Source organism: Anabrus simplex, chromosome 2, assembly GCF_040414725.1.
Source record: "Anabrus simplex isolate iqAnaSimp1 chromosome 2, ASM4041472v1, whole genome shotgun sequence".
NCBI classification, from domain to species: Eukaryota; Metazoa; Arthropoda; class Insecta; order Orthoptera; family Tettigoniidae; genus Anabrus; species Anabrus simplex.
The window spans coordinates 865,135,174-865,161,345 of NC_090266.1; the positions used below are offsets into that span (position 1 = coordinate 865,135,174).

At 41.9% G+C, this 26,172-nt stretch overlaps 1 protein-coding gene across 1 annotated transcript in view; it reads right to left on the minus strand.

Annotated features, from left to right (window-relative positions):
- The window catches only part of LOC136863720 (neprilysin-1), a 729,030-nt gene that overhangs the window by 20,005 nt on the left and 682,853 nt on the right, over positions 1 to 26,172 (minus strand). The window contains exons 11-12 of the mRNA XM_067140078.2: positions 12,458 to 12,577; positions 1,491 to 1,687 (exon numbers count right to left, since the gene is read on the minus strand). Of these exons, the coding sequence (XP_066996179.2) occupies positions 1,491 to 1,687; positions 12,458 to 12,577 (317 nt within the window). The remainder of the gene's footprint in view (positions 1 to 1,490; positions 1,688 to 12,457; positions 12,578 to 26,172) is intronic.

Genomic DNA, 26,172 nt, shown 5'->3' on the forward strand with positions numbered 1-26,172 from the left:
GGCAAAAATATGATGTCCGGAAAATGGCACACCATGTTTCAGTGATGTCCGGATTTAAGAACATCTTTTCCTATTATCGGACGCTTTCAATTCATTTTTAAAATGTTGTTTTTGTGTAAGTATGTAATATTATCTAAATGTTATTAAATCCACTAGAAGCATTAAAACATATTATATGAAAATATATATATATATATTTCAGTGGTTGAAATACTCACGTGTATGAGCTATATCCAAAAACACTTGAATCGTCCTGATATAGAGCCCCCTACTCCATTCCTATGTTCCTAGTCCTCTAGCATCTGTACACATGTTTATCTGCTTTCCTTTCCCTGCGTAAATCGGAATTTTCTCTTATCCTACACTTCCCACATGAAGACTGCGGATCTGTCAAGATAATCCCTCAGTGAGTGTTGATGCCCGCCGTCCTTAAGGAGCTGGGAAACAGAAACGAACTCGTCGGGAGCTGAAAAGAGATGGATGTAGAAGAACGGAGGCTGATGCGTAGAGTGCCCATCTACGAGGGCTGTAAATAAAGTAGTTGGAGCGTACTTCAGACACTCGCGGGGAATCGGGCATGCGAAGAAGATATGGGAGCGGTCAGGGGGCGCTGTTGTCGATGTGCAGTGTGCATCCAGTTGGGAGTGTTGTTGCTGTGTGACGTTGAAGTGAAGAGTGTCGATTTCATGTTTTCGAAAGTGATCAGCGTTCTTGGATTAAAATCGAGGTTTCTGGTGACAAAAATGCATCAGAATGTTATCGAGGATTACGTAAAGCCTGTGGCGAGAATGCATTACCCTATAGGACGGTTGAACGATGGGTCAAGGCGTTTCGTGCGGATCGGAATGAGGTCTTGGAACACCCTCCGTACTCGCCAGACATGAGTCCTTGTGACTTCGACCTCTTTCCGAAGTTGAAGGAACCCTGCGAGGCCGCCAACTTCCTGACGTAGCGTCTGTACTCCGAGCATAGGGTGCTACGTCGCTGTCGTCAACAGAGAACGCCTTACCAACGGTCGCCAACGGCTTCTCGACATTTGGCAAAATATAAGACTTTGCGGGTGACTAGATTGAAGGAATGGTACTTCTTAGTTCATTAAATATTGCGTTCTATCGATATTGCCAGTACTATATTTACAGCCCACCTGACTGAAGACGGCAGTGTATGAAGATGTGGAGATTGTCCTTCTTCTTTAGTGTTTATTGTCTTTTTCATATTTCGTCCTCCTTTCCATATCCCTATCTTTCTATGCATGACTTGATATTTACTCACTTGTATCATGATGGTCAGGTAGCAAAAGAATGAATATTTATGCGCAAAGCTTTGTTTGTGACGGCTAGTAAATGCTTTCTTCCCGGTCACTCAGTGTCTCACGTCGAAGACTTTAGTGCATTCTACACACGGTGATCCTTCTGTTTACTGGGATGATATTCTAAATGATAGTGCTTTTCTCATTGTTTGGAAAACTTTGAATGAGGTGATATCTTTACCCGAAAGGACTGTTTGAGGCCACCATTGTCTGCGATGTTCTCCCCTTGGGTCATGCGGCCGTTTACGTACAGGTCCACCTCGTCCAGCTTGTAGCGGGAATACTGGTCGATGATACATTGGGCGCGCTCTCTGAAGGCGCGAACTGTAGCGTTATTCCACCACTGCATCATGTTGCCATCCTTGTCAAACTGGCGGCCTGTAAACAGAGAGGAACTGCTTCATTGAGTGGGAATAGTACTAGGATATATAATAATAATAATAATAATAATAATAATAATAATAATAATAATAATAATAATAATAATAATAATAATAATAATGGCGTATGGCCTCCAGAGATGCCTGGTGCAGGTCTTTTTCTAGTAGACGGCCTATTAGGCGACCTGCATGTCTGTGAAGATGAAGATGAGGGCCCTACCTAGGATGGTTTCTAATGTTGAATACGCCACACATACCCAGCCCCCGAGCCATTGGAATTAACCAATTAAGTTTAAAATCCCCGACCCAGCCGGGAATCGAATCCAGGACCCTCTGAACCGAAGGCCAGTACGCTGACCATTCAGCCAACGAGTCGGACACTAGGATATTAAATGACTGACTATAGATTTCCTATATTAATAGGGTGGTCGGGTCGTAGTCATAATGGGGATGGGTGAGTACTGACTTCCCGACCCCTCACAAATATTAATCACTTTTACCATTTGACATATCTTCGTTTTGTGGAGCAATCAAATAAATTATTTTGCCCCTTAAGACACACAAGCTTCACCATCCTCACCCACACCTATATGCAGATATTCATTTCCTAATGATTCTACCAAATATAGATTTTCTAATTTATTTCTAATTGTCAGAAATGAGGAGGTAACTTATAATTAGAGACGGGAATTTGTCTATTTGCCTATTATATTCCTGTGTTCAGAAATATAGGCTTTTGAGATATAAATCCGTTTTAGTGTCTTTTTAGGTATATTTCGATGGTTTTATTGTGCCTATAAATGCCTATTTCAGGAGTTTGTACCTATTTGGAGTATAAATGCCCATTTGATGCCTTTTGACTGTATTTTAAAAAAGCCGATTTTCTTCCAGTGCTTTATATTGTAACTAGTATGCTCGACAGAATTGTCTTCTCTTTTTTTCAATATCTGTTTACCCCACGAACAAAAATGGGAATTCTCAGAAAGTCACCAGAAGCAGTTGGAAATTTCCGTCAGGAGAAACAAGGAACAATTTGACCTCGAAGCCTTCAACCCCTCCAACCTCCTAAGACGTATGCGAGAACCAGTCAACATCGAACTATGTTGCACAACTCATATGCCCTGTACCTCCCTTTCGATGCGAAATGTTGTACGCGTTCGCTTTATGTTCAGGACGTGTTGAGATTTATTGTGAAGTGGGAGAAGAAGTATGTTTGCGGCAATGCCCAAAGAAAAATCGTCCTACTGTCCTACTGGCTGAAGCAGTGGATCACAGGGGATTCCAATTTCATTACAGATGGAAGGGCAGTCTGTCAAGCTTGCAGTGAGGAGGTAAGTTCGTTTGTTCCTTTTATCCATTTTTGTGACTGAGAACAATGATCGCATTTCATTGCATCATATATAGGCCTATTCATTTATGTATTGTGGCAAGTTGTTTTGTTGCAATGCTGTATTAGTCGTGAACTTTCAATTATTCTTTTATATTGCTAAAATGTAAGCAATAATTAAATTACTGAACGAGGAGTTAGAACGCCGGTGGTCTCTTGTCACAAAATGGATGAAAATAAAATCGGTATTTTGAACTGTGATTCATTTCCTGCGAAAGTATAGATTTACAACTGGAATGCAATTTTTAAAACTCCCTTTAAAAACTGTGAACCGAGCTCGATGGCTGCAGTCGCTTAATTGAGGCCAGTATCCAGTATTCGGGAGGTAGTGGATTCGAACCTCACTGTCGGCAACCCTGAATATGGGTTTCCGTGGTTTCCCATTTTCATACCAGCCCTTTCGCGTCCCATCATCGCCATAAGACTTATCTCTGTCGGTGCGACGTAAAGCAACTTGCAAAAATAATCGTGAATTCTATTACACTTCTGCTAAGCCTTCGCAAAACACAGGTTGCAGATCCAATGCAGCCAGGCTAGGACGATGCCACAGCGTGTTTTACAAGGTTGCCAAGACTATCTTTACGAGACCAGGCCAGCGAAAAGACCGCTGGTCTGGATTGGTGAGGTCCGGTTACTAACCGTTGTGCTTGGGGGGGGGGAGGGGGAGGTGGCGAGGGAATAAAGAGAGTCTGAGGGGTGTAAGCTCCCAGGTTATCAAGCCTCTAGCATCCCCTCTAGAGTCTTACTAAATTGTGACAAAAATAAGGTTATGGGCGCATGTCACGACAATTTCAAATTACGCGGTTTTTAATTTTCAACGGGGGTGGCGGCCTTGTGGGAACACATGTTGCATGATCTATCGCAGGCAAAAGAAAATATTCTTCATGACAGCTGACCTGGCTGACCAAAGCTGGCGAATAGAAACAAATAAAATGTTCACCAATCTGAGATTTATAGTGCCTCCGCGTTTTCATTCTTCTTCTTCTTTCCGAATTTGGCCGCCTATGGACCCCATTGAACCTAAGGCTTTCTCTTATTCCTCTTCTTCTTCTACGCCAGAACCTCATCATCCTTTCACTTCTAATCTTCCTTTCTTTCTCAGACCAATTTGGGCCTATATTTTGGTGGTTTCTCCTGGAATGTTTTGATGCTGTACAGTCGGCTTCTAAATTCTTTTCTGTTGTGAATCATATCCGCTGTAAGTCCACTTTTTATTGCGTCTATTTTCACCTCTTCTACCCACTTCGTCGAAGCTTTCAGTCCAGTGATGTACTTGAATATTTTCTTAGCCGTTTCTCATCCATTCTTTCTAGATGCCCGTAGACTTTTAGCCTTCATTATCGCAGGGTGACATTGACTTTTCGGTGTATTTGTAGAGATCATCTTTTTCTTCCACTCCCCATCAGCATTTCTCTGTGGTCCTAAAATTTTCCTTAAGATGCTCCTCTCCTTTTTATCGAGATCTTGAAGCTCACCCTTTTTATTCATTGTCAGGCTCTCTGAAGCGTAGAGGCCCTCTGTCTTTACCACTGTACTGTAGTGTCTTAAGTTTCGCTTTCATTCTTCTATATTAGTAAGAATACTGCTAGGGCCAGCTTGGTGGGCCCTTGACAACCGTAAAGGACGGATCTCTCCTCTACGCTACTCCGGTATCGTTTCACGCCTATTTTAAAAATATTTTCCGCCCGGTGAACTCGACACGATACTGCAAAATTATAACTGAAAATCCTTGAGGACATTTTTCCATGTAAATCACTAATTCCCTTGTTCCTACTTTAATGTTTTGTGCTTCCAGAAACATCATCTCAAATAGTCTTTCCTTATGAAACAAATGCATAATATATACTAAGCATTTCCAATTAGCCCAACTGTAGAAATTCAAGATATAGGGACAATGTAATTTAAGTCAATGTTATTTTTTTTCAGATGAAATGTGAGAAAAATACCACATAGATCAAGTTAGAAATACTGCGATGCATCTGATACGAGTACAGAAATCTGTATCAACGCAGCCTTTCTACCAGTCCACTTTGGGCAGCGACCAACAACCATTTTCTTCAGACCTATGCACTGCAATGTTGGGAGCTAATATGCCCCTGCATAAACCGGAGCATCTTCAAAGTTAAACAAGCTGCCGGGAGCAATCACCAAGTTGGAGAAGAGTGGTGGACTCATTTAGGATTGTGGAAGAAGTCAGGGGAAGTTTTGTCCGAACCTCTGTCGGCGAAATAAAGCCAGATGAAGTGACTTCACTGAAGTTTTATCCAATCACTTCATGTGAAGTTGAGAGATCTTTCTCTCAGTACAAAAACATTATGCATGAGACGAGAACAAGATTATTACCGAAAAACATTGAAACGTTGCTTGTAAATTCCTTTTATAGTAATTGAGTGTGTTATCAAATTATAAGTAATTTTTCCTGCCTATTTTGTTGCGCATTATACACCTTAGTGCCTATTTAAAGGCCTATTTCGGCTAATTTATGAGAATATATGTCTGCCTATTTTAACTGTTTTAGTGCCTACAATTCTCGTCTCTACTTATAATGAGCAGAATCCTATGATAACAAAGTCTTTGTAAGTGTGGGAACGATTCTACCTTTCCACCTGAGGGATAAGAAGCTTTGACGAGCTGGGAAGGGATTTGAGTAAACGGAATTGTTTCAATCAATAATTAATTTAATAATTATATTTCAATCTTGTAACTTACATTCAGATTATCAGTTAATTTCCAATAATTCCAGATTGCTCACCTTCTACCTCACTCCCAATTTGGTACTTACAAGCACGCTACTTTCTAGAGATAATGCTGTAAGGTTGCGGTACCTGCCAGTAAAGAAATAGCCCTAACCTCCTGCCCCCAGGGAAATAGTTTCTGTCTACAGCCTTGATAGGAGTTTACATAGAGTGAGCAGCGTAGAAGGCTAGTGGAACAAAATATTATTTAATAATCTATTTCATAGTTTCATAGCAATTAGCGAATATACTGATACTGATACTGATATTTGTAATTACCGTAAACGGTGGTGCGATGATTACATGAAATGTGTATAAAACCTTATTTAAATTCCCTTCTTTACTATTTACATTTACCGCCGAGGAACACAACAAAGTTTTGATCCTGATCACTCACATTACAACACTTGTTATCCTTTACTGTCAATTACATTTCTGTTGATCGAAAACATTTTCGTCGAACATTCACGTGATGTACTATTCCTTAGTGAATAAATTTCACTATGTTTCAATTTTTATGATATAGAAACCATGCAAGAGGTCACCGTCGGAAGACAGATTTCACACTCTACTACATGACCATCTTCAGCGCTGTACTACCAGGGAATTTAACTAGGTCTATCATTTTAATGAGAGTAGTTTTGTGCTTGTGTTAAATGTGGCTAGATTATCCAAAGTGTTCGTTGCCTTATAAAAGTTACCCTCATAAGATCTGCCCGGATTCAAGACACCAAAAATCACGTCAAGGCTGTAGACAGAAACTATTTCCTTGAGGGCAGGAGGATAAGACTATTGTTTTACTGACAGGTACGGACCTTACGACATTATCTGTAGTAAGTGTGTTTGTAAGTATCACATCAGGAGTAAGGTAGAAAGTGAGCATTCTCCACACAGGGCTGGCGTTAAGAAGGGCATCCGACCGTAAAATAGGGTCAAGTTTATATCCGCGACCCGTCATGGTTGTGGAAAACGATTTCAACAATTGTATGTATGTATGTATGTATGTATGTCTTCCCCTTTGGCCCGTTTCCTGATACGGGGTCGGGGATGAGGTAAGATTAATTTATATGGCATGGATTTACGGACGGATGCCCTTCCTGACACCAAACTCAATATCAAGGAGCTAATGATGATAAAATGAATGATGGTGAATGAAATTGGGTTAGGAGGTGGAAGGAATCGGCTGTGGCCTATGAATAGAGACTGTCCCGGCATTTGCTTGGAAGTAAAAATGGCTGTCTGGTAGGTCATCAGCCCAGAGGCTGGTTGGATCCTCAAATAGCACCACCAAAGGTTATGCGGTTGTAAGGAAACCCCCAAAACCAATTGCAGCACCAAAATGAGGTGTACTAGGCAAGATGAGGAGTGAGGTAGTTTGCCATTGCTTTCCTCACTGGGTCAGAAAGTACTATTGCAGCACGACCGACCCTATGAGCAGCACCTTTCATAACAGTTAGATGCACTAGTCATGCTTGAATGTCATTACTCAACACTACCCATACTTAAAAATGGCAAATCACAGAATTCCATCGTCAGGACAGCCGATGGTGGGGTTCGAACCCATTCCCCTTCCGAATGCAGAGCTTGGCTGCGTAGCCGTTGTGCGTCAATACGCGTGGATACTGAGCTCGGTAACATCCTTGCATCTTATATTACGCCGGAGTTCCGGATTTTCCCCCAGAAAATTAGTTCATTAACATATCAGAATTGTTATCATCTGTACGAGTCTCTCGCATTTATGCACTCATAAACATCAACCGACTGTGAGGAAATTCTGCCCTACAATCATTGGACGAGAGCGCCTAATTGCCCGTTCTACAGAGCCGCTCAGCGATGGGGAAAGGAAGGTGGTAATAATTTCACACATGAACAGTTTGGATGCAACAAAACAATATTGCAACTTCAGCGTTGAGATCTTTTCGACGAAGGCACGGGCTATAGTTGAACGAGCTCCAGAGATGGCGTGGAGCGAACCCTTTTCATATGGAAATATGTCTGTCACGTTATTCACAAACAGGGTTGAAAGGTAAATAAATATTTAACATTACCCACTGAGACGCGGAGTTTTATTGTTTGCATTTCAGGCTCTCCTGTGAGAAATGTTATGGTGGATAAAATAGTCGCCACAAGAATTCACGTTCTGCAGTACAGTACGCGGCAAAATAAGCATTTTTGTATTTACAAGCATGCTCCAAACATCAGACAAGACTGAATGTCACCAGAAACCTGCCATTGAAGCGAGAATTGATGAAGCAAGTGGCTTCTGCAACAACACTTTGGAGCACATGCCCCTAGATGACTGCGTATGGAGCATGTTGAAGCTTAGATGATCCACCTAGGAATTTTCCCGAATTACAAGAGAAGATACTGTCAATTTTTGTGCCCTGTGTTACACCAGTATGTTTGACAATCTACAGGACCAACATATGGACAATGCATGAGATGTGCGAGTGCACATTTTGTTCACGTACTGTTCGACGCAGTTTGATACGCACTGCCGCCGTCACCTTGCATACTTATTCGCCATATCTTATGTTTCTAATGTTAGTATTGTTTGTCTTGTCGCATACTGCACGGCAATCCTAATATTCCTAATTATCTTATCCTAGTAACTTTCTGTGGTGCTCAGGCAGAACTCGATATGTCAAAGAACTTGATTTTTCCGGAGGTGCCCTTGAAAAAAGCATGAAAATCCTCAGCCCAGTCATTTGACCGAGTCAGGAAAGGAATGAATGAAGCCCTCATCTAGCGGCGAGGATTGGAATTTTGCCGGTTGCCGAAGCCTGTGGCACTCCTTTGGGGCTTTTTTTTACATTTCCATGTATAACTACAATCAAAGACATCTCCGTAAAGGCCATGAAGGCCCTTGGACCAATGGAAGGTAACGCCTTCAGCTATCCCTAACCCCGGCACTTGGTGGGGTAGTGTTGTTAGCTCTATGCCCGGCCGCCTTTGCCCCCAGGAATTAACCTGATACTCAGTTTTAGTGTAGGCTGAGTGAACCTCAGGACTATGTGCACTTTCAGAACAGGACATTTCGTTTCTTAAATTGTTGAATTCCTCACGGGTATGTTTAACTAAGCTATTCAAAAAATCTAATTTAATATGTGCTTGTACAGTAATTTATAATGCGGTTTATTTACGAATATGACAAAACCTATATTGTGGAGAATGTCATTCAATAACCTGACTCTCATCTTTATCAATTACTTTCGTATTACGAGAAGATTATCAGGCAATTGAGATTTTTTTAACATTTCTCTTGCTAGTGATTTAACGTCACACAAACACATCGAAGGTTTTGGGCGACGCAAGGATGGGAAAGGGCTAGGATTGGGAAGGAAGCGGCCGTGGCCTTAATTAAGGTACCTGAAGAGGTCTCTGGTGTAAACATGGAATACATGGAAGCACGGAAAACCCTCTTCAGGACTACCGACGGTGGGATTCGAATGAACCATCTCCCTACGCCACTTTAACTGCACGGCCAACTCGCTTATTATTATTATTATTATTATTATTATTATTATTATTATTATTATTATTATTATTGACAGCTTACTCCCATTCACTTTCCCATTTGAATTCCCTTCGGAAACTAACGACCTTAGATTTATTGATTTATTGCAAGCAAGGAATCTCTTTATCTATAGCCTTTATTTTGGCTTTTCCTTATTTAAATCAAATATATATAGGCCTATCGTATATCGTATACTTCTTCCTTTCCTTCTTCATCTCCATCCCATATGTGGATCGATTGGCCATAAGATTATTTATATAGCCCAATACATTAAAACATACTGAGTAAACAGACATGCAGTAGGCCGAGTCGATTGGAAATCTGTGATCTAAGAGGCCCGAGGATCGTAGCGCCACGATACCTTTTTTTGCTAGCGTTTTAACGTCGCACTAACACATTGAAGTTTTCCGGCGACTCAAGGATGTAAAGTAGAGTGCATATAAGTGCATATAAAGTAGAGTATGGTTCAAGTGTATGGGACCCCTCAACAGGATCCAAGAACTGGAAAAAGTCCAAAGAAAAGCAGCTAGATGTGTTTTTGGGTGATTTCCGACAAAAGAGTAGCGTTACAAAAATGTTGCAAAGTTTGGGTTGGGAAGACTTATGAGAAAGGAGACGAGCTGCTCGACTGAGTGGTATGTTCCGAGCTCTCATTGGAGAGATGGCGTGGAATGACATTAGTAGACGAATAAGTTTGAGCTGTGTATTTAAAAGTAGGAAAGATCACAATATGAAGATAAATTTGTAATTCAAGAGGTCAAATTGGGGAAAATATTCGTTTATAGGTAGAGGAGTTAGGGATTGGAATAACTTACCAAGGGAGATGTTCAATAAATCTCCAATTTCTTTGTGATCATTGAAGAAAAGGCTAGGGAAAAACAGATAGGGAATCTGCCACGTGGGCGACTGCTCTCAATACAGATAATTAGTGATTGATTTATTGATGATTGATTGATTGATTGATTGATTGGAAAGGGCTAAGATATGGAAGATAGCGGCCGTGGCCTTAATTATGGTACATCTCCGGTGTGAAAATGGTAAGCCACGGAAAAATATGTTTGGGTTGGCCGACGGTGGGATTCGACCCCATCACCCCCGAATGCAAGCTTACAGCTACGCGACACCAACGGCACGCACAACTCGCTCGGTACCATGGAGTAAGTAAGCATACAGTGTAAAAGGACTGGCAGTCTACGATCTACAGCGACGTTCGACATCTATACTGAGGGAGGTTTCTGACAGGTTTCTCACTCATATAACTGCTGGGTTAGGCCTTGTTCCTAGTCCTGGGACACATATTTGAAACCACTAATACTAATCCAAGCACCTCCCGAAATGTCTGATCCAACTTTTTGGATTGTCTTCACTAGGTAGCGTTACTGCAGCCGGAGCAAATTACAAATAATGAATGGAACTGTTAATTTGAACAACAGCACGTCATAGGCTGAGAATTCCGTCAGTAACTGATACGATGAATATCTCGTGGCATCTTTTCCACGTATAGTAAGTACCATGAATAAAAATCAACAGATGATGGGAACCAGTCCCACAAGCTGAACACTCCTCAGTACCCACCGTTTAAGCAAACTTTGTGTACTGTACTTTCTCAACGAACGAGCCACGTGTATAACTTTGAGTCCTACTGTACTTGGGAAAGAACTCACAATAGCCACCAATCCAATATGTATTTATTTATTTATTTATTTATTTATTTATTTATTTATTTATTTATTTACTCGTCTGTTGCACATATTTGTAGTTGGATAATTGGATGGTCATTATGAAATAAACTTCATATTTTTGATATCTTTGTTCCACTTATAAACCAGCCATTGGTGGGGCTAGACAGCGTAGTTCACAGCAATTAGTAGGTTACATGACCAACAGACGTACGTGATACAAATTTACAGATAGTGTTGTCAAATTCCTCCGAGTATTTTCAGATTACTGCAAAGCAGTTACAAATCTTCTAATTATTCAGGGAGTTACGACGGTCATATGCCATATGTTGTTTATGTTAGATACAGTGATAGCAGTGTCACAGACATCAGTGCGTCTTTTCTTTTTGCTAGTGGTTTAACGTCGCACTAACACACTAGGAAGAGGAAGGTAACGGCCGTGGCCTTAATTAAAGCACAGCCCCAGCATTTTTCTTGTGTGAAAATGGGGAAACAACGGAAAATTCTCTTCAGGGCTGCCGATGGTGGCATTCAAACCCACCATCTCCCGAATGCAAGCTTACAGCTACGCGACTCTCACCACACGGCTCAGTTGGTTCATCAGTTTTTATTCAGAACTGAGCACTACTGAGCTATAGAAACGATCCTGTAGAGTTCGCTGTTAGATCGAAACACAGACATCGGTAAGTGTGCCACTTAAATGAAATCACTTCAGAAGGTCTGCAATATAGCGACCTACGCCATGCGATTATTATTATTATTATTATTATTATTATTATTATTATTATTATTATTATTATTATCATTATTATTACGTCCGGCTCCATGGCTAACTGGTTAGCGTGCTGGCCTTTGGTCACAGGGGTCAAGAGTTCGATTCCCGGCAGGGTCTGGAATTTTAACCACCAGTGGTTAATTTCCCTGCCACGGGGGCTGGGTGTATGTGTTATCTTCATCATCATTTCATCCTCATCACGACGCGCAGGTCACCTATGGGAGTCAAATCAAAAAGACCTGCACCTGGCGAGCCGAACCCATCCTGGGATCTCCCTGCACTAAAAGCCATACGCCAATTCATTTTCATTTCATTTTATTATTTTTTTTCTAAGTATGTAAGTAGGCCTACAGTTGTCTCATAGCGGTTCTGACTGCAGTATGTGCACACGGGTGCGGATTAATTATCATGTGTGGTCTCGTTTGGGAACGATCCGTGAAACGTTAAAATTCGGTACTGAGAAATTTTGATCTGGGCTGATCATGAAAACACTTTCGGGATGGCTGAATAAATTTTTCGTACTGTAGATTCAAGCAACTCAGCCTTCGCGTCCAGTCCTTTCATGATATGTGAATAAATGAACATGGGAAGTAGTCCTTTATATAAACTAACATGCAAAATTCAATGATTAGGATTCAGTATCATAACTGTTAAATTTATATATAAAGAACGTACCCTTGTCATCGAAGCCATGAGTTATCTCATGTCCAATTACCACACCAATCCCACCATAGTTGAGAGACTTTGGGAAGTGCTGGCTGTAGAACAGGGGCTGGAGGATTCCAGCAGGGAAGACTGGAACAAATCATATTTTTTATAGTTCATGTAAAGTTGGTTGTTAGCATGTCCAACTGAACTCAACTGCAGCACAAAAAGAAAAAAATATGTACATAGATTTTACCAATGATGTTTAGTTTCATTATAGTTCTCACAATGCATATTGCGGGACATCGTTAGTACATCTACATCATTGGAAATGAAGGTATTATTTTCATAGCTTAACATCCAGTACTTGCACAGTTCAATTCATATTTTATACAGAACACTAGGAGCAGGAGAACTTCATCTGCCTTCCTTGAAATATAACTGGAAATGATATCTATAAGGTAGAGAGCACCCGTTGGAAGTGGGCCTTCTCTTAAGTTAGAACAATTTAAAGCACTTTAAACTCAACAACTATTCCTTTCTGGTGAAAATAAATGCAGAATATAAGTTTCAGTTTCCAGATGTGAATTTCATTCTCTAAAGTTGCTTTATTCTCGAAATATTATTTTGGAAATATTATCTTAAATGACATTATGGGGCACTGGTGGTATGGCTTAGGACTAGATAATGATTGCTTTGTGTTTCTTTTATCTTTACAGAGCTTTCATTAGTGTAAATTACAATTTCAAACGAGTCACTGGCGTTGTTTGAGCAAAGGAGCTTCCTAAAGTGAAAATGATTATAAATTACAAGATTGTTTACGTCGCACCGACATAGATAGGTCTTATGGCGACGATGGGATAGGAGTAGAAAAGTATCGGGCGTGACCTTAATTAAGGTACAACCCCAGCATTTGCTTGGTGTGAAAATGGGATACCAAGGAAGACCATCTTCAGGGGTTACAATTATCTCCCGAATGCAAGCTCAGAGATGCGCGGCACTAAACGTACGGCCTACTCGCTCGGTAAAATGAATATAAATTAACATGAAAATAACTGAATTAGCCGTTTAGAAACTACTTTTCATATCATTTTTATATAATACATTATTTGCAATGTTTAGTTTTTTTAATTGTAAATGGGATACGTCGAATCTGAGGATGTCCACTTGATTGGACGAGACATGTCACTCCATGATTTATAATGTTTTTTTTAAATATAGCTCAAATATGGTAACTCTTCGTTTGCATTAAAGATAGAGTTCAACCGACTAGATTTTTTTTCGCTTTATCACATTCTGAAAACGCAAAATATTAAACAAAAGTCAGTTAATGAATGTTTGAACTTTTTTGAGCTTGTCATTAATGAATAATATCGGGCTGGCTTTGGAATATCGACTGATAAATGAGTTGTGAATATAGGTGGAAATATTTTCAGCAGGGGCCGCTTGATTTATGCCGGTGTCTTTAGGGTCCGCTTTGAATGAATCAAAGGGTCTCCAAATTGTACTCACAAGTAGTGATAAAAAGGGGACTCTGGGCCAGGGGCTAATGCGCAAGATGGCCGCCGCGCGCAATCTACCTCTAGGGATACCGCGCAAGATGGCCGCCACGCGCAATCTACCTCTAGCTACGCGCTACGTCCTCGGACACCTTCAGAAAATAGGATGTCGTTATCTTATGGAATACTGTCGAAAGAGGCTACTAAAAGGGATACCTGACTTGGAAGAGCAAGTGTTAGCGAACTAGGGGTCATTAGCTGAGCCTAGGTATGATGTATGCTAAGCTGTTGTGTATAACCTCCCTTGGCCAACTCCTGTAGGTCACTTTATTCCGAGGGGGCGGGTGTTGATCAGAGTAAAGCTCCTCCAGGGGCACCGAGCAACCTGTGCTGTTGTTGTGTCTGCAATGGCGAACTTAGGTTTTTTACCTGAGTCTAGCTATGATGTGTGCTAAGCTGTCGTCTGTTTAACCTCCTTGGCCAACTCTTGTAGGACACTTCATTCTGATGTGGTAAGGTTCTAGCAGAGTAAAGCTCCTCCAGGGGCACCCTTGCCTTAGGTAGGAGCCGAGCAACCTGTGATGTTGTGCCTGCATTAGCGAACTCGGGTTTTTTAGCTGGGTGTAGGCATGTTGTGTGCTAAGCTATCGTCTATCCAACCTGCTTGGCCAACTCTTGTAGGGAGTACTTCAGCCCTAGAGGAGCAGAGTAAATGCTACTCCTAAGGATTCGAACGTGGAGTTGACATAAACTCAAAACTAAAGAGCTTAAGTGCAATTCAAATATCCTCACCCTGATTGAAATATGTGTACGATGTGTACTGACTACAGTAAATGTGGAGACATGTTCATCTCAGCAGAAAAAGAATGACTTTGCGAGCTAAGCTGTATTTTCCCCTACCTGGTGTAGTACTAAAAAATGTTGACAATATGTTATGATGCGAGACACTTGACTTGAGAGAGAACGCGGAGTCTTCAGCTACAGGTCATAGCTTGTTCGCGATGACGGAACTACAGCTCTTGCTACCAAGATAACGTTACTCTACTTAGATCTGAATTGTTTTATGAGGTAGGGTGGAGGGGTAGATTTTTATTAATGGTATACTGCTAGTCGTAAGGGTAACTAACAGGGATGGGCTAACTCAGGAGAGAGCTGTGCTAGGACACAGAGGTAATTAGACATATACAGAGCCTTACAGACGCATTCTCTAGTTTTCTTCTTTCTTTCTTTCAGCGAGGGATCTCACCTCTACCGCCTTAATGACAGTATTCAAGAGCTACAGACTCTGGGTCGGGGGATACCAGTACCTCGCCTTACATGGCCTATCGTTAACTTCTTCAGACTTAGCTGCTTCCTGATTATGGTTAAGAGTGCTAGGTTAACCTATGCATATGACGCCAGGCTTAACTTTACAAGGGCGTTACAGTCTCAAATTTGAGATTCGATCTTACGCTCAACCCAACTAGACGAGATAAGACATGATCCAGGGACTTTGATGCTGAGATTGGTGGAAGGACTAGGGATATGGTGTGAGGTGTAATACAAATGCTTTATTTACAGACAGCGTAATATTGGGGAGCATCTTCGAAGTTCTAAAAACGGAGAGCCTACCATAACATAGAAGAAATAACTGCACGTGCAAGTTGACTAGCTTTCGATGTATTTGCTAACACATAGAATACAAAGTATTTTTCCCCTACAAGTTTGCATCTTAGGTACAATCACGCAGGAAGACCTTACCTATCCTTGTACTGAATACCCAATGCAATACGTAAAATTAATGTGGTGCCGGAATATAGCTCTGCAGCATTTCGCGTATTATCAGAATTCCCGAATACAGAATAAAATCCTTACTTACACTTTACGTTCGATACCCCTGCAGGCCTGACGTTGCGCTGACCACGCGTTAACCTCCTCGGCGATGGTGTAAGCCTTAATACATAACATGCTTCATTCATTGAGACGTAAGGCTGAAAAGCAACCTTAGGTCCAGGGGAGATGAGCGACCGCGCAAGGTATCAGCCAAAGAAAGACAAAGGCTACGAAAGGCGTGAAAATTAAAGATTCCTTAGCCTTCGTAAACCTAATAGCGTAAGGGTCGGAAAAGAACAAGAGTTAACCGAGGAAGGTCGGATAGGATAGATAAAAGTGAGTGACCTAACACAAGTAAGTAGAAGCATGCGTATACATGGGCTCTTATGGCACTAACCCGGTGGAGGCTGTGCTAGGGCTTTTTGCCTTGTATCTAATAAAACCCATGACCCAGCCTGGAATTACCCTAATTCGAGGTTCTATCCTCCTAACCGGATGCCCTCCTAACTTGCAACTCTCGGTGGAGTGATGTAGGAGGGTGATGGAATACTGCTGTAAGAAACGACTAAAAAAGGGGTGCTCGAGGGCTTTTAACTTCCGAGCGTGGTATAAGCGACAAGAGGACCTCAAGCTGAGTCTGGCATTAATTATAGTTGTTTAACATTTTTGAATAGGGAATCGAAGGTTTAGTGACTCGAGAACAATCTTCTACTCCACGAGGCTTCAGGAATCTGCTGACAGTGTAGCCGGTTACGCTATGTAAGCAACTCAGCTGTCGCAGAGATGCATGCCGTTACAATTGACATGAATGAAATATTTGACCCGCACACACTTCGACTCTTTGAATACAACTCTGCATCTGTTGGCACAAAGGGGTCTATAGCTGAGTCTGGCATAAGTCTAACTCTGCAGAGCTACTACAGGGTTTACAACTTGTAACTCATAAGCTATTAGTTTTTATTAGCTTAACATTCGGAACAAGGCTACTATGCAAGATAGCTGCTATACTTTATTCGTTTAGACTTTACTAGAGGGCTGTCTCATAGGCTGACAACTTGTAACTTAAGACCTCATGCATTACAATTGTGTCAAACACGGAATGTAGCGTACAGGACCTGTTATTTCTCTTTCTTCTTCTCCTCCTTAACCTTTTTCTCGATATATTTAGATTAACACGACGAAAAGCATAGTTCGCAAGCCAGAAAACGTAATCATGCACAGTTATATTTATGACCCAGCCGAAAATTAAATCTAAGCCCTTGTTGATGTAGATGAAGAGAAGTTTATTACGACGGAAACACTTAGTTCTCAAGCCACAAAACATAATCATACGCAGTTAAAATCACAACCCGTCGGGGATCGAACCCAACGCCTTGTAAACTTAAGGTTAGTATGCTAATGATACAACCGAGGAGCCTTGTATCTAATAAAATCCATGACCCGGCCTGAAATTACATCAGCCCTCGACAATACAAACTATTAAGTGAACTACGAGGGGTTATTAACAGTGTGTCTCTTATTACTCTTAGAAAAACTGATAAAATGTTAGTCTCTTCTATCTTTAAAGTCGCAACAAGTTAACACTTGGTTTCTTTCGAGCTTAACATTTAAACTATATAGGCTATACTCGTATATATAACCTGTAGTGTGCCTGCCTCTTACCCGGAGGCCCCGGCTTCGATTCCTGGCTAGGTTAAGGATTTTTACCTGGACTTGTGGGTTGGTTCGAGGTCTACTTAGCGTACGTGATTAGAATTGACGGGCTATCTGACGATGAGATAGCGGCCCCGGTCTAGAAAGCTAAGAATAACGGCCGAGAGGATTCGTCGTGCTGACTATACGACACCTCGTAATCCGCAATCCTTCGGGCTGAGCGACGGCCGCTTGGTAGGCCAAGGCCTTTCAAGGGCTGTAGTGTTATGGGGTTTGTTTATGTGTATATAACATTTTACTCTTACGTCTAACTCTATTGAAAAATTGTCGTTCTCTTCTGACTTCAAACTGGTTACCTATCTGACCTTTATTAATCCAAATTTCGTTTCTTCTAATGTTTAACTGCCTGCTGTCATTTCTTGATGGATACAGTACTTTGCATCCATCTCTTGGCACAGGCCAGAGTAAAGTGTAGCTTCCACCGAAGTCCCAGTCAACATTCATGGCTGTGACAATATTGAAGTTGCTGGGGTATGGGTAGTGCTGAGTAATGACATTCAGAGCATGACTAGTGCATCTGAGTGTTATGAAAGGTGCTGCTCATAGGGTCAGTCGTGCTGCAATAGTACTTTCTGACCCAGTGAGGAAAGCAATGACAAACTACCTCACTCATCATCTTGCCTAGTACGCCTCATTACGGTGCTGCCATTGGTTTTTGGGTTTTCCTTACAGCCGCATAACCTTTGGTGGTGCAATTTGCGGATCCAACCAGCCTCTGGGCTGATAACCTAACAGACAGACTAATTTTTAAACTTGCGACTCGACGGAAGAACATTTAACGATTCAGCTGAAGTTGGTACATTTTTGATAGCAGCAACACCCTTATCGATTGTTATCTGCAAGAACGCTTCTACTTTGTTAGGAATAGCAAATTAATCTCTATTGGTAAATGGTTTATCTCTTCTAACTTTAAAACTCGTGACGATGTGTAACCTCTGTTGTTCATGATCAATGACTGTTTACAATGTACCTTACAGTAATGTAATCTATTCGTGTTGTGTATATCTGTGGTTATTCTTCAATAAACAACTGCACTGGATGATCTACTAGACTTATGGTTTTGTTATAGTCCTTTACTATAAGCAGTTACAACCTAAGCTTCTCAACATTGTATATTATTCCTGCTAAGGTACACGGGAAACTGATAAATGTCTGATTCTAAGAAAACGAAAAGTTTACCGTGCTAATGACAATGAGTTAAAACTGTGTGTTCAGAACCAAAAAGAAATTCGTGCTACACACATGATAGTGAACGGAACCCAGGGCTTACGTCTTATTATAAGGCAAAAGGGCTTCCACCTCCTAGCAAAAGAGCAAAAGGGCTTTCTCCTCCTATCAAAAGCGATCCTGTTCCTAGCAAATGGGCTAAAGGGATCCTCCTCCTAGCAAAAGGGCAAAAGGGCTTTCTCCTCCTATCAAAAGGGATCCTGCTCCTAGCAAAGGGGCTAAAGGGATCCTGCTCCTAGCAAATGGGCTAAAGGGATCCTCCTCCTAATAAAAGGGCAAGAGGGCTTTTTCCGCCTATCAAAAGGGATCCTGCTCCTAGCAAATGGGCTAAAGGGATCCTCCTCCTAGCAAAAGGGCAAAAGGGCTTTCTCCGCCTATCAAAAGGGATCCTGCTCCTAGCAAAGGGGCTAAAGGGATCCTCCTCTTATCAAAAGGGATCCTGCTCCTAGGAAAAGGGCTAGAATTGAACTTGAAACGGAACAGTAACACGGGACTAGGAAAAATTGTAAACGATTTAATACTTATGCTTTTCACATAGGGACATAGCGGCTACACATAATATTGATAGGGCTAGAAAGAATAGTGTAAAGCATAATGCATGTACTTTATTGATAGGGACAGCCCTTTTGCCCTTTTGATATGAGGAGGATCCCTTTAGCCCCTTTGCTAGGAGCAGGATCCCTTTTGATAGGCGGAGAAAGCCCTTTTGCCCTTTTCCTAGGAGGAGGATCCCTTTAGCCCATTTGCTAGGAGCAGGATCCATTTAGCCCCTTTGCTAGGAGCAGGATCCCTTTTGATAGGAGGAGAAAGCCCTTTTGCCCTTTTGCTAGGAGGAGGATCCCTTTAGCCAATTTGCTAGGAGCAGGATCCCTTTTGATAGGAGGAGAAAGCCCTTTTGCTCTTTTGCTAGGAGGTGGAAGCCCTTTTGCCTTATAATAAGACGTAAGCCCTGGGTTCCGTTCACTATTATGTGTGTAGCACGAATTTCTTTTTGGTTCTGAACACACAGTTTTAACTCATTGTCATTAGCACGGTAAACTTTTCGTTTTCTTAGAATCAGACATTTATCAGTTTCCCGTGTACCTTAGCAGGAATAATATACAATGTTGAGAAGCTTAGGTTGTAACTGCTTATAGTAAAGGACTATAACAAAACCATAAGTCTAGTAGATCATCCAGTGCAGTTGTTTACTGAAGAATAACCACAGATATACACAACACGAATAGATTACATTACTGTAAGGTACATTGTGAACAGTCATTGATCATGAACAACAGAGGTTACACATCGTCACGAGTTTTAAAGTTAGAAGAGATAAACCATTTACCAATAGAGATTAATTTGCTATTCCTAACAAAGTAGAAGCGTTCTTGCAGATAACAATCGATAAGGGTGTTGCTGCTATCAAAAATGTACCAACTTCAGCTGAATCGTTAAATGTTCTTCCGTCGAGTCGCAAGTTTAAAAATTAGTCTGTCTGTTAGGTTATCAGCCCAGAGGCTGGTTGGATCCGCAAATTGCACCACCAAAGGTTATGCGGCTGTAAGGAAAACCCAAACCAATGGCAGCACCGTAATGAGGCGTACTAGGCAAGATGATGAGTGAGGTAGTTTGTCATTGCTTTCCTCACTGGGTCAGAAAGTACTATTGCAGCACGACTGACCCTATGAGCAGCACCTTTCATAACACTCAGATGCACTAGTCATGCTCTGAATGTCATTACTCAGCACTACCCATACCCCAGCAATTTCAATATTGTCACAGCCATGAATGTTGACTGGGACTTCGGTGGAAGCTACACTTTACTCTGGCCTGTGCCAAGAGATGGATGCAAAGTACTGTATCCATCAAGAAATGACAGCAGGCAGTTAAACATTAGAAGAAACGAAATTTGGATTAATAAAGGTCAGATAGGTAACCAGTTTGAAGTCAGAAGAGAACGACAATTTTTCAATAGAGTTAGACGTAAGAGTAAAATGTTATATTCACATAAACAAACCCCATAACACTACAGCCCTTGAAGGGCCTTGGCCTACCAAGCGGCCGTCGCTCAGCCCGAAGGATTGCGGATTACGAGGTGTCGTATAGTCAGCACGACGAATCCTCTCGGCCGTTATTCTTAGCTTTCTAGACCGGGGCCGCTATCTCATCGTCAGATAGCCCGTCAATTCTAATCACGTACGCTAAGTAGACCTCGAACCAACCCACAAGTCCAGGTAAAAATCCTTAACCTAGCCAGGAATCGAACCCGAGGCCTCCGGGTAAGAGGCAGGCACACTACAGGTTATATATACGAGTATAGCCTATATAGTTTAAATGTTAAGCTCGAAAGAAACCAAGTGTTAACTTGTTGCGACTTTAAAGATAGAAGAGACTAACATTTTATCAGTTTTTCTAAGAGTAATAAGAGACACACTGTTAGTAACCCCTCGTAGTTCACTTAATAGTTTGTATTGTCGAGGGCTGATGTAATTTCAGGCCGGGTCATGGATTTTATTAGATACAAGGCTCCTCGGTTGTATCATTAGCATACTAACCTTAAGTTTACAAGGCGTTGGGTTCGATCCCCGACGGGTTGTGATTTTAACTGCGTATGATTATGTTTTGTGGCTTGAGAACTAAGTGTTTCCGTCGTAATAAACTTCTCTTCATCTACATCAACAAGGGCTTAGATTTAATTTTCGGCTGGGTCATAAATATAACTGTGCATGATTACGTTTTCTGGCTTGCGAACTATGCTTTTCGTCGTGTTAATCCAAATATATTGAGAAAAAGGTTAAGGAGGAGAAGAAGAAAGAGAAATAACAGGTCCTGTACGCTACATTCCGTGTTTGACACAATTGTAATGCATGAGGTCTTAAGTTACAAGTTGTCAGCCTATGAGACAGCCCTCTAGTTAAGTCTAAACGAATAAAGTATAGCAGCTATCTTGCATAGTAGCCTTGTTCCGAATGTTAAGCTAATAAAAACTAATAGCTTATGAGTTACAAGTTGTAAACCCTGTAGTAGCTCTGCAGAGTTAGACTTATGCCAGACTCAGCTATAGACCCCTTTGTGCCAACAGATGCAGAGTTGTATTCAAAGAGTCGAAGTGTGTGCGGGTCAGATATTTCATTCATGTCAATTGTAACGGCATGCATCTCTGCGACAGCTGAGTTGCTTACATAGCGTAACCGGCTACACTGTCAGCAGATTCCTGAAGCCTCGTGGTTGTGAGTAGAAGATTGTTCTCGAGTCACTAAACCTTCGATTCCCTATTCAAAAATGTTAAACAACTATAATTAATGCCAGACTCAGCTTGAGGTCCTCTTGTCGCTTATACCACGCTCGGAAGTTAAAAGCCCTCGAGCACCCCTTTTTTTAGTCGTTTCTTACAGCAGTATTCCATCACCCTCCTACATCACTCCACCGAGAGTTGCAAGTTAGGAGGGCATCCGGTTAGGAGGATAGAACCTCGAATTAGGGTAATTCCAGGCTGGGTCATGGGTTTTATTAGATACAAGGCAAAAAGCCCTAGCACAGCCTCCACCGGGTTAGTGCCATAAGAGCCCATGTATACGCATGCTTCTACTTACTTGTGTTAGGTCACTCACTTTTATCTATCCTATCCGACCTTCCTCGGTTAACTCTTGTTCTTTTCCGACCCTTACGCTATTAGGTTTACGAAGGCTAAGGAATCTTTAATTTTCACGCCTTTCGTAGCCTTTGTCTTTCTTTGGCTGATACCTTGCGCGGTCGCTCATCTCCCCTGGACCTAAGGTTGCTTTTCAGCCTTACGTCTCAATGAATGAAGCATGTTATGTATTAAGGCTTACACCATCGCCGAGGAGTTGACGCGTGGTCAGCGCAACGTCAGGCCTGCAGGGGTATCGAACGTAAAGTGTAAGTAAGGATTTTATTCTGTATTCGGGAATTCTGATAATACGCGAAATGCTGCAGAGCTATATTCCGGCACCACATTAATTTTACGTATTGCATTGGGTATTCAGTACAAGGATAGGTAAGGTCTTCCTGCGTGATTGTACCTAAGATGCAAACTTGTAGGGGGAAAATACTTTGTATTCTATGTGTTAGCAAATACATCGAAAGCTAGTCAACTTGCACGTGCAGTTATTTCTTCTATGTTATGCTAGGCTCTCCGTTTTTAGAACTTCGAAGATGCTCCCCAATATTACGCTGTCTGTAAATAAAGCATTTGTATTACACCTCACACCATATCCCTAGTCCTTCCACCAATCTCAGCATCAAAGTCCCTGGATCATGTCTTATCTCGTCTAGTTGGGTTGAGCGTAAGATCGAATCTCAAATTTGAGACTGTAACGCCCTTGTAAAGTTAAGCCTGGCGTCATATGCATAGGTTAACCTAGCACTCTTAACCATAATCAGGAAGCAGCTAAGTCTTAAGAAGTTAACGATAGGCCATGTAAGGCGAGGTACTGGTATCCCCCGACCCAGAGTCTGTAGCTCTTGAATACTGTCATTAAGGCGGTAGAGGTGAGATCCCTCGCTGAAAGAAAGAAAGAAGAAAACTAGAGAATGCGTCTGTAAGGCTCTGTATATGTCTAATTACCTCTGTGTCCTAGCACAGCTCTCTCCTGAGTTAGCCCATCCCTGTTAGTTACCCTTACGACTAGCAGTATACCATTAATAAAAATCTACCCCTCCACCCTACCTCATAAAACAATTCAGATCTAAGTAGAGTAACGTTATCTTGGTAGCAAGAGCTGTAGTTCCGTCATCGCGAACAAGCTATGACCTGTAGCTGAAGACTCCGCGTTCTCTCTCAAGTCAAGTGTCTCGCATCATAACATATTGTCAACATTTTTTAGTACTACACCAGGTAGGGGAAAATACAGCTTAGCTCGCAAAGTCATTCTTTTTCTGTTGAGATGAACATGTCTCCACATTTACTGTAGTCAGTACACATCGTACACATATTTCAATCAGGGTGAGGATATTTGAATTGCACTTAAGCTCTTTAGTTTTGAGTTTATGTCAACTCCACGTTCGAATCCTTAGGAGTAGCATTTACTCTGCTCCTCTAGGGCTGAAGTACTCCCTACAAGAGTTGGCCAAGCAGGTTGGATAGACGATAGCTTAGCACACAACATGCCTACACCCAGCTAAAAAACCCGAGTTCGCTAATGCAGGCACAACATCACAGGTTGCTCGGCTCCTACCTAAGGCAAGGGTGCCCCTGGAGGAGCTTTACTCTGCTAGAACCTTACCACATCAGAATGAAGTGTCCTACAAGAGTTGGCCAAGGAGGTTAAACAGACGACAGCTTAGCACACATCATAGCTAGACTCAGGTACAAAACCTAAGTTCGCCATTGCAGACACAACAACAGCACAGGTTGCTCGGTGCCCCTGGAGGAGCTTTACTCTGATCAACACCCGCCCCCTCGGAATAAAGTGACCTACAGGAGTTGGCCAAGGGAGGTTATACACAACAGCTTAGCATACATCATACCTAGGCTCAGCTAATGACCCCTAGTTCGCTAACACTTGCTCTTCCAAGTCAGGTATCCCTTTTAGTAGCCTCTTTCGACAGTATTCCATAAGATAACGACATCCTATTTTCTGAAGGTGTCCGAGGACGTAGCGCGTAGCTAGAGGTAGATTGCGCGTGGCGGCCATCTTGCGCGGTATCCCTAGAGGTAGATTGCGCGCAGCGGCCATCTTGCGCATTAGCCCCTGGCCCAGAGTCCCCTTTTTATCACCTTTCATAACACTCAGATGCACTAGTCATGCTCTGAATGTCATTACTCAGCACTACCCATACCCCAGCAATTTCAATATTGTCACAGCCATGAATGTTGACTGGGACTTCGGTGGAAGCTACACTTTACTCTGGCCTGTGCCAAGAGATGGATGCAAAGTACTGTATCCATCAAGAAATGACAGCAGGCAGTTAAACATTAGAAGAAACGAAATTTGGATTAATAAAGGTCAGATAGGTAACCAGTTTGAAGTCAGAAGAGAACGACAATTTTTCAATAGAGTTAGACGTAAGAGTAAAATGTTATATACACATAAACAAACCCCATAACACTACAGCCCTTGAAGGGCCTTGGCCTACCAAGCGGCCGTCGCTCAGCCCGAAGGATTGCGGATTACGAGGTGTCGTATAGTCAGCACGACGAATCCTCTCGGCCGTTATTCTTAGCTTTCTAGACCGGGGCCGCTATCTCATCGTCAGATAGCCCGTCAATTCTAATCACGTACGCTAAGTAGACCTCGAACCAACCCACAAGTCCAGGTAAAAATCCTTAACCTAGCCAGGAATCGAACCCGAGGCCTCCGGGTAAGAGGCAGGCACACTACAGGTTATATATACGAGTATAGCCTATATAGTTTAAATGTTAAGCTCGAAAGAAACCAAGTGTTAACTTGTTGCGACTTTAAAGATAGAAGAGACTAACATTTTATCAGTTTTTCTAAGAGTAATAAGAGACACACTGTTAGTAACCCCTCGTAGTTCACTTAATAGTTTGTATTGTCGAGGGCTGATGTAATTTCAGGCCGGGTCATGGATTTTATTAGATACAAGGCTCCTCGGTTGTATCATTAGCATACTAACCTTAAGTTTACAAGGCGTTGGGTTCGATCCCCGACGGGTTGTGATTTTAACTGCGTATGATTATGTTTTGTGGCTTGAGAACTAAGTGTTTCCGTCGTAATAAACTTCTCTTCATCTACATCAACAAGGGCTTAGATTTAATTTTCGGCTGGGTCATAAATATAACTGTGCATGATTACGTTTTCTGGCTTGCGAACTATGCTTTTCGTCGTGTTAATCCAAATATATTGAGAAAAAGGTTAAGGAGGAGAAGAAGAAAGAGAAATAACAGGTCCTGTACGCTACATTCCGTGTTTGACACAATTGTAATGCATGAGGTCTTAAGTTACAAGTTGTCAGCCTATGAGACAGCCCTCTAGTTAAGTCTAAACGAATAAAGTATAGCAGCTATCTTGCATAGTAGCCTTGTTCCGAATGTTAAGCTAATAAAAACTAATAGCTTATGAGTTACAAGTTGTAAACCCTGTAGTAGCTCTGCAGAGTTAGACTTATGCCAGACTCAGCTATAGACCCCTTTGTGCCAACAGATGCAGAGTTGTATTCAAAGAGTCGAAGTGTGTGCGGGTCAGATATTTCATTCATGTCAATTGTAACGGCATGCATCTCTGCGACAGCTGAGTTGCTTACATAGCGTAACCGGCTACACTGTCAGCAGATTCCTGAAGCCTCGTGGTTGTGAGTAGAAGATTGTTCTCGAGTCACTAAACCTTCGATTCCCTATTCAAAAATGTTAAACAACTATAATTAATGCCAGACTCAGCTTGAGGTCCTCTTGTCGCTTATACCACGCTCGGAAGTTAAAAGCCCTCGAGCACCCCTTTTTTTAGTCGTTTCTTACAGCAGTATTCCATCACCCTCCTACATCACTCCACCGAGAGTTGCAAGTTAGGAGGGCATCCGGTTAGGAGGATA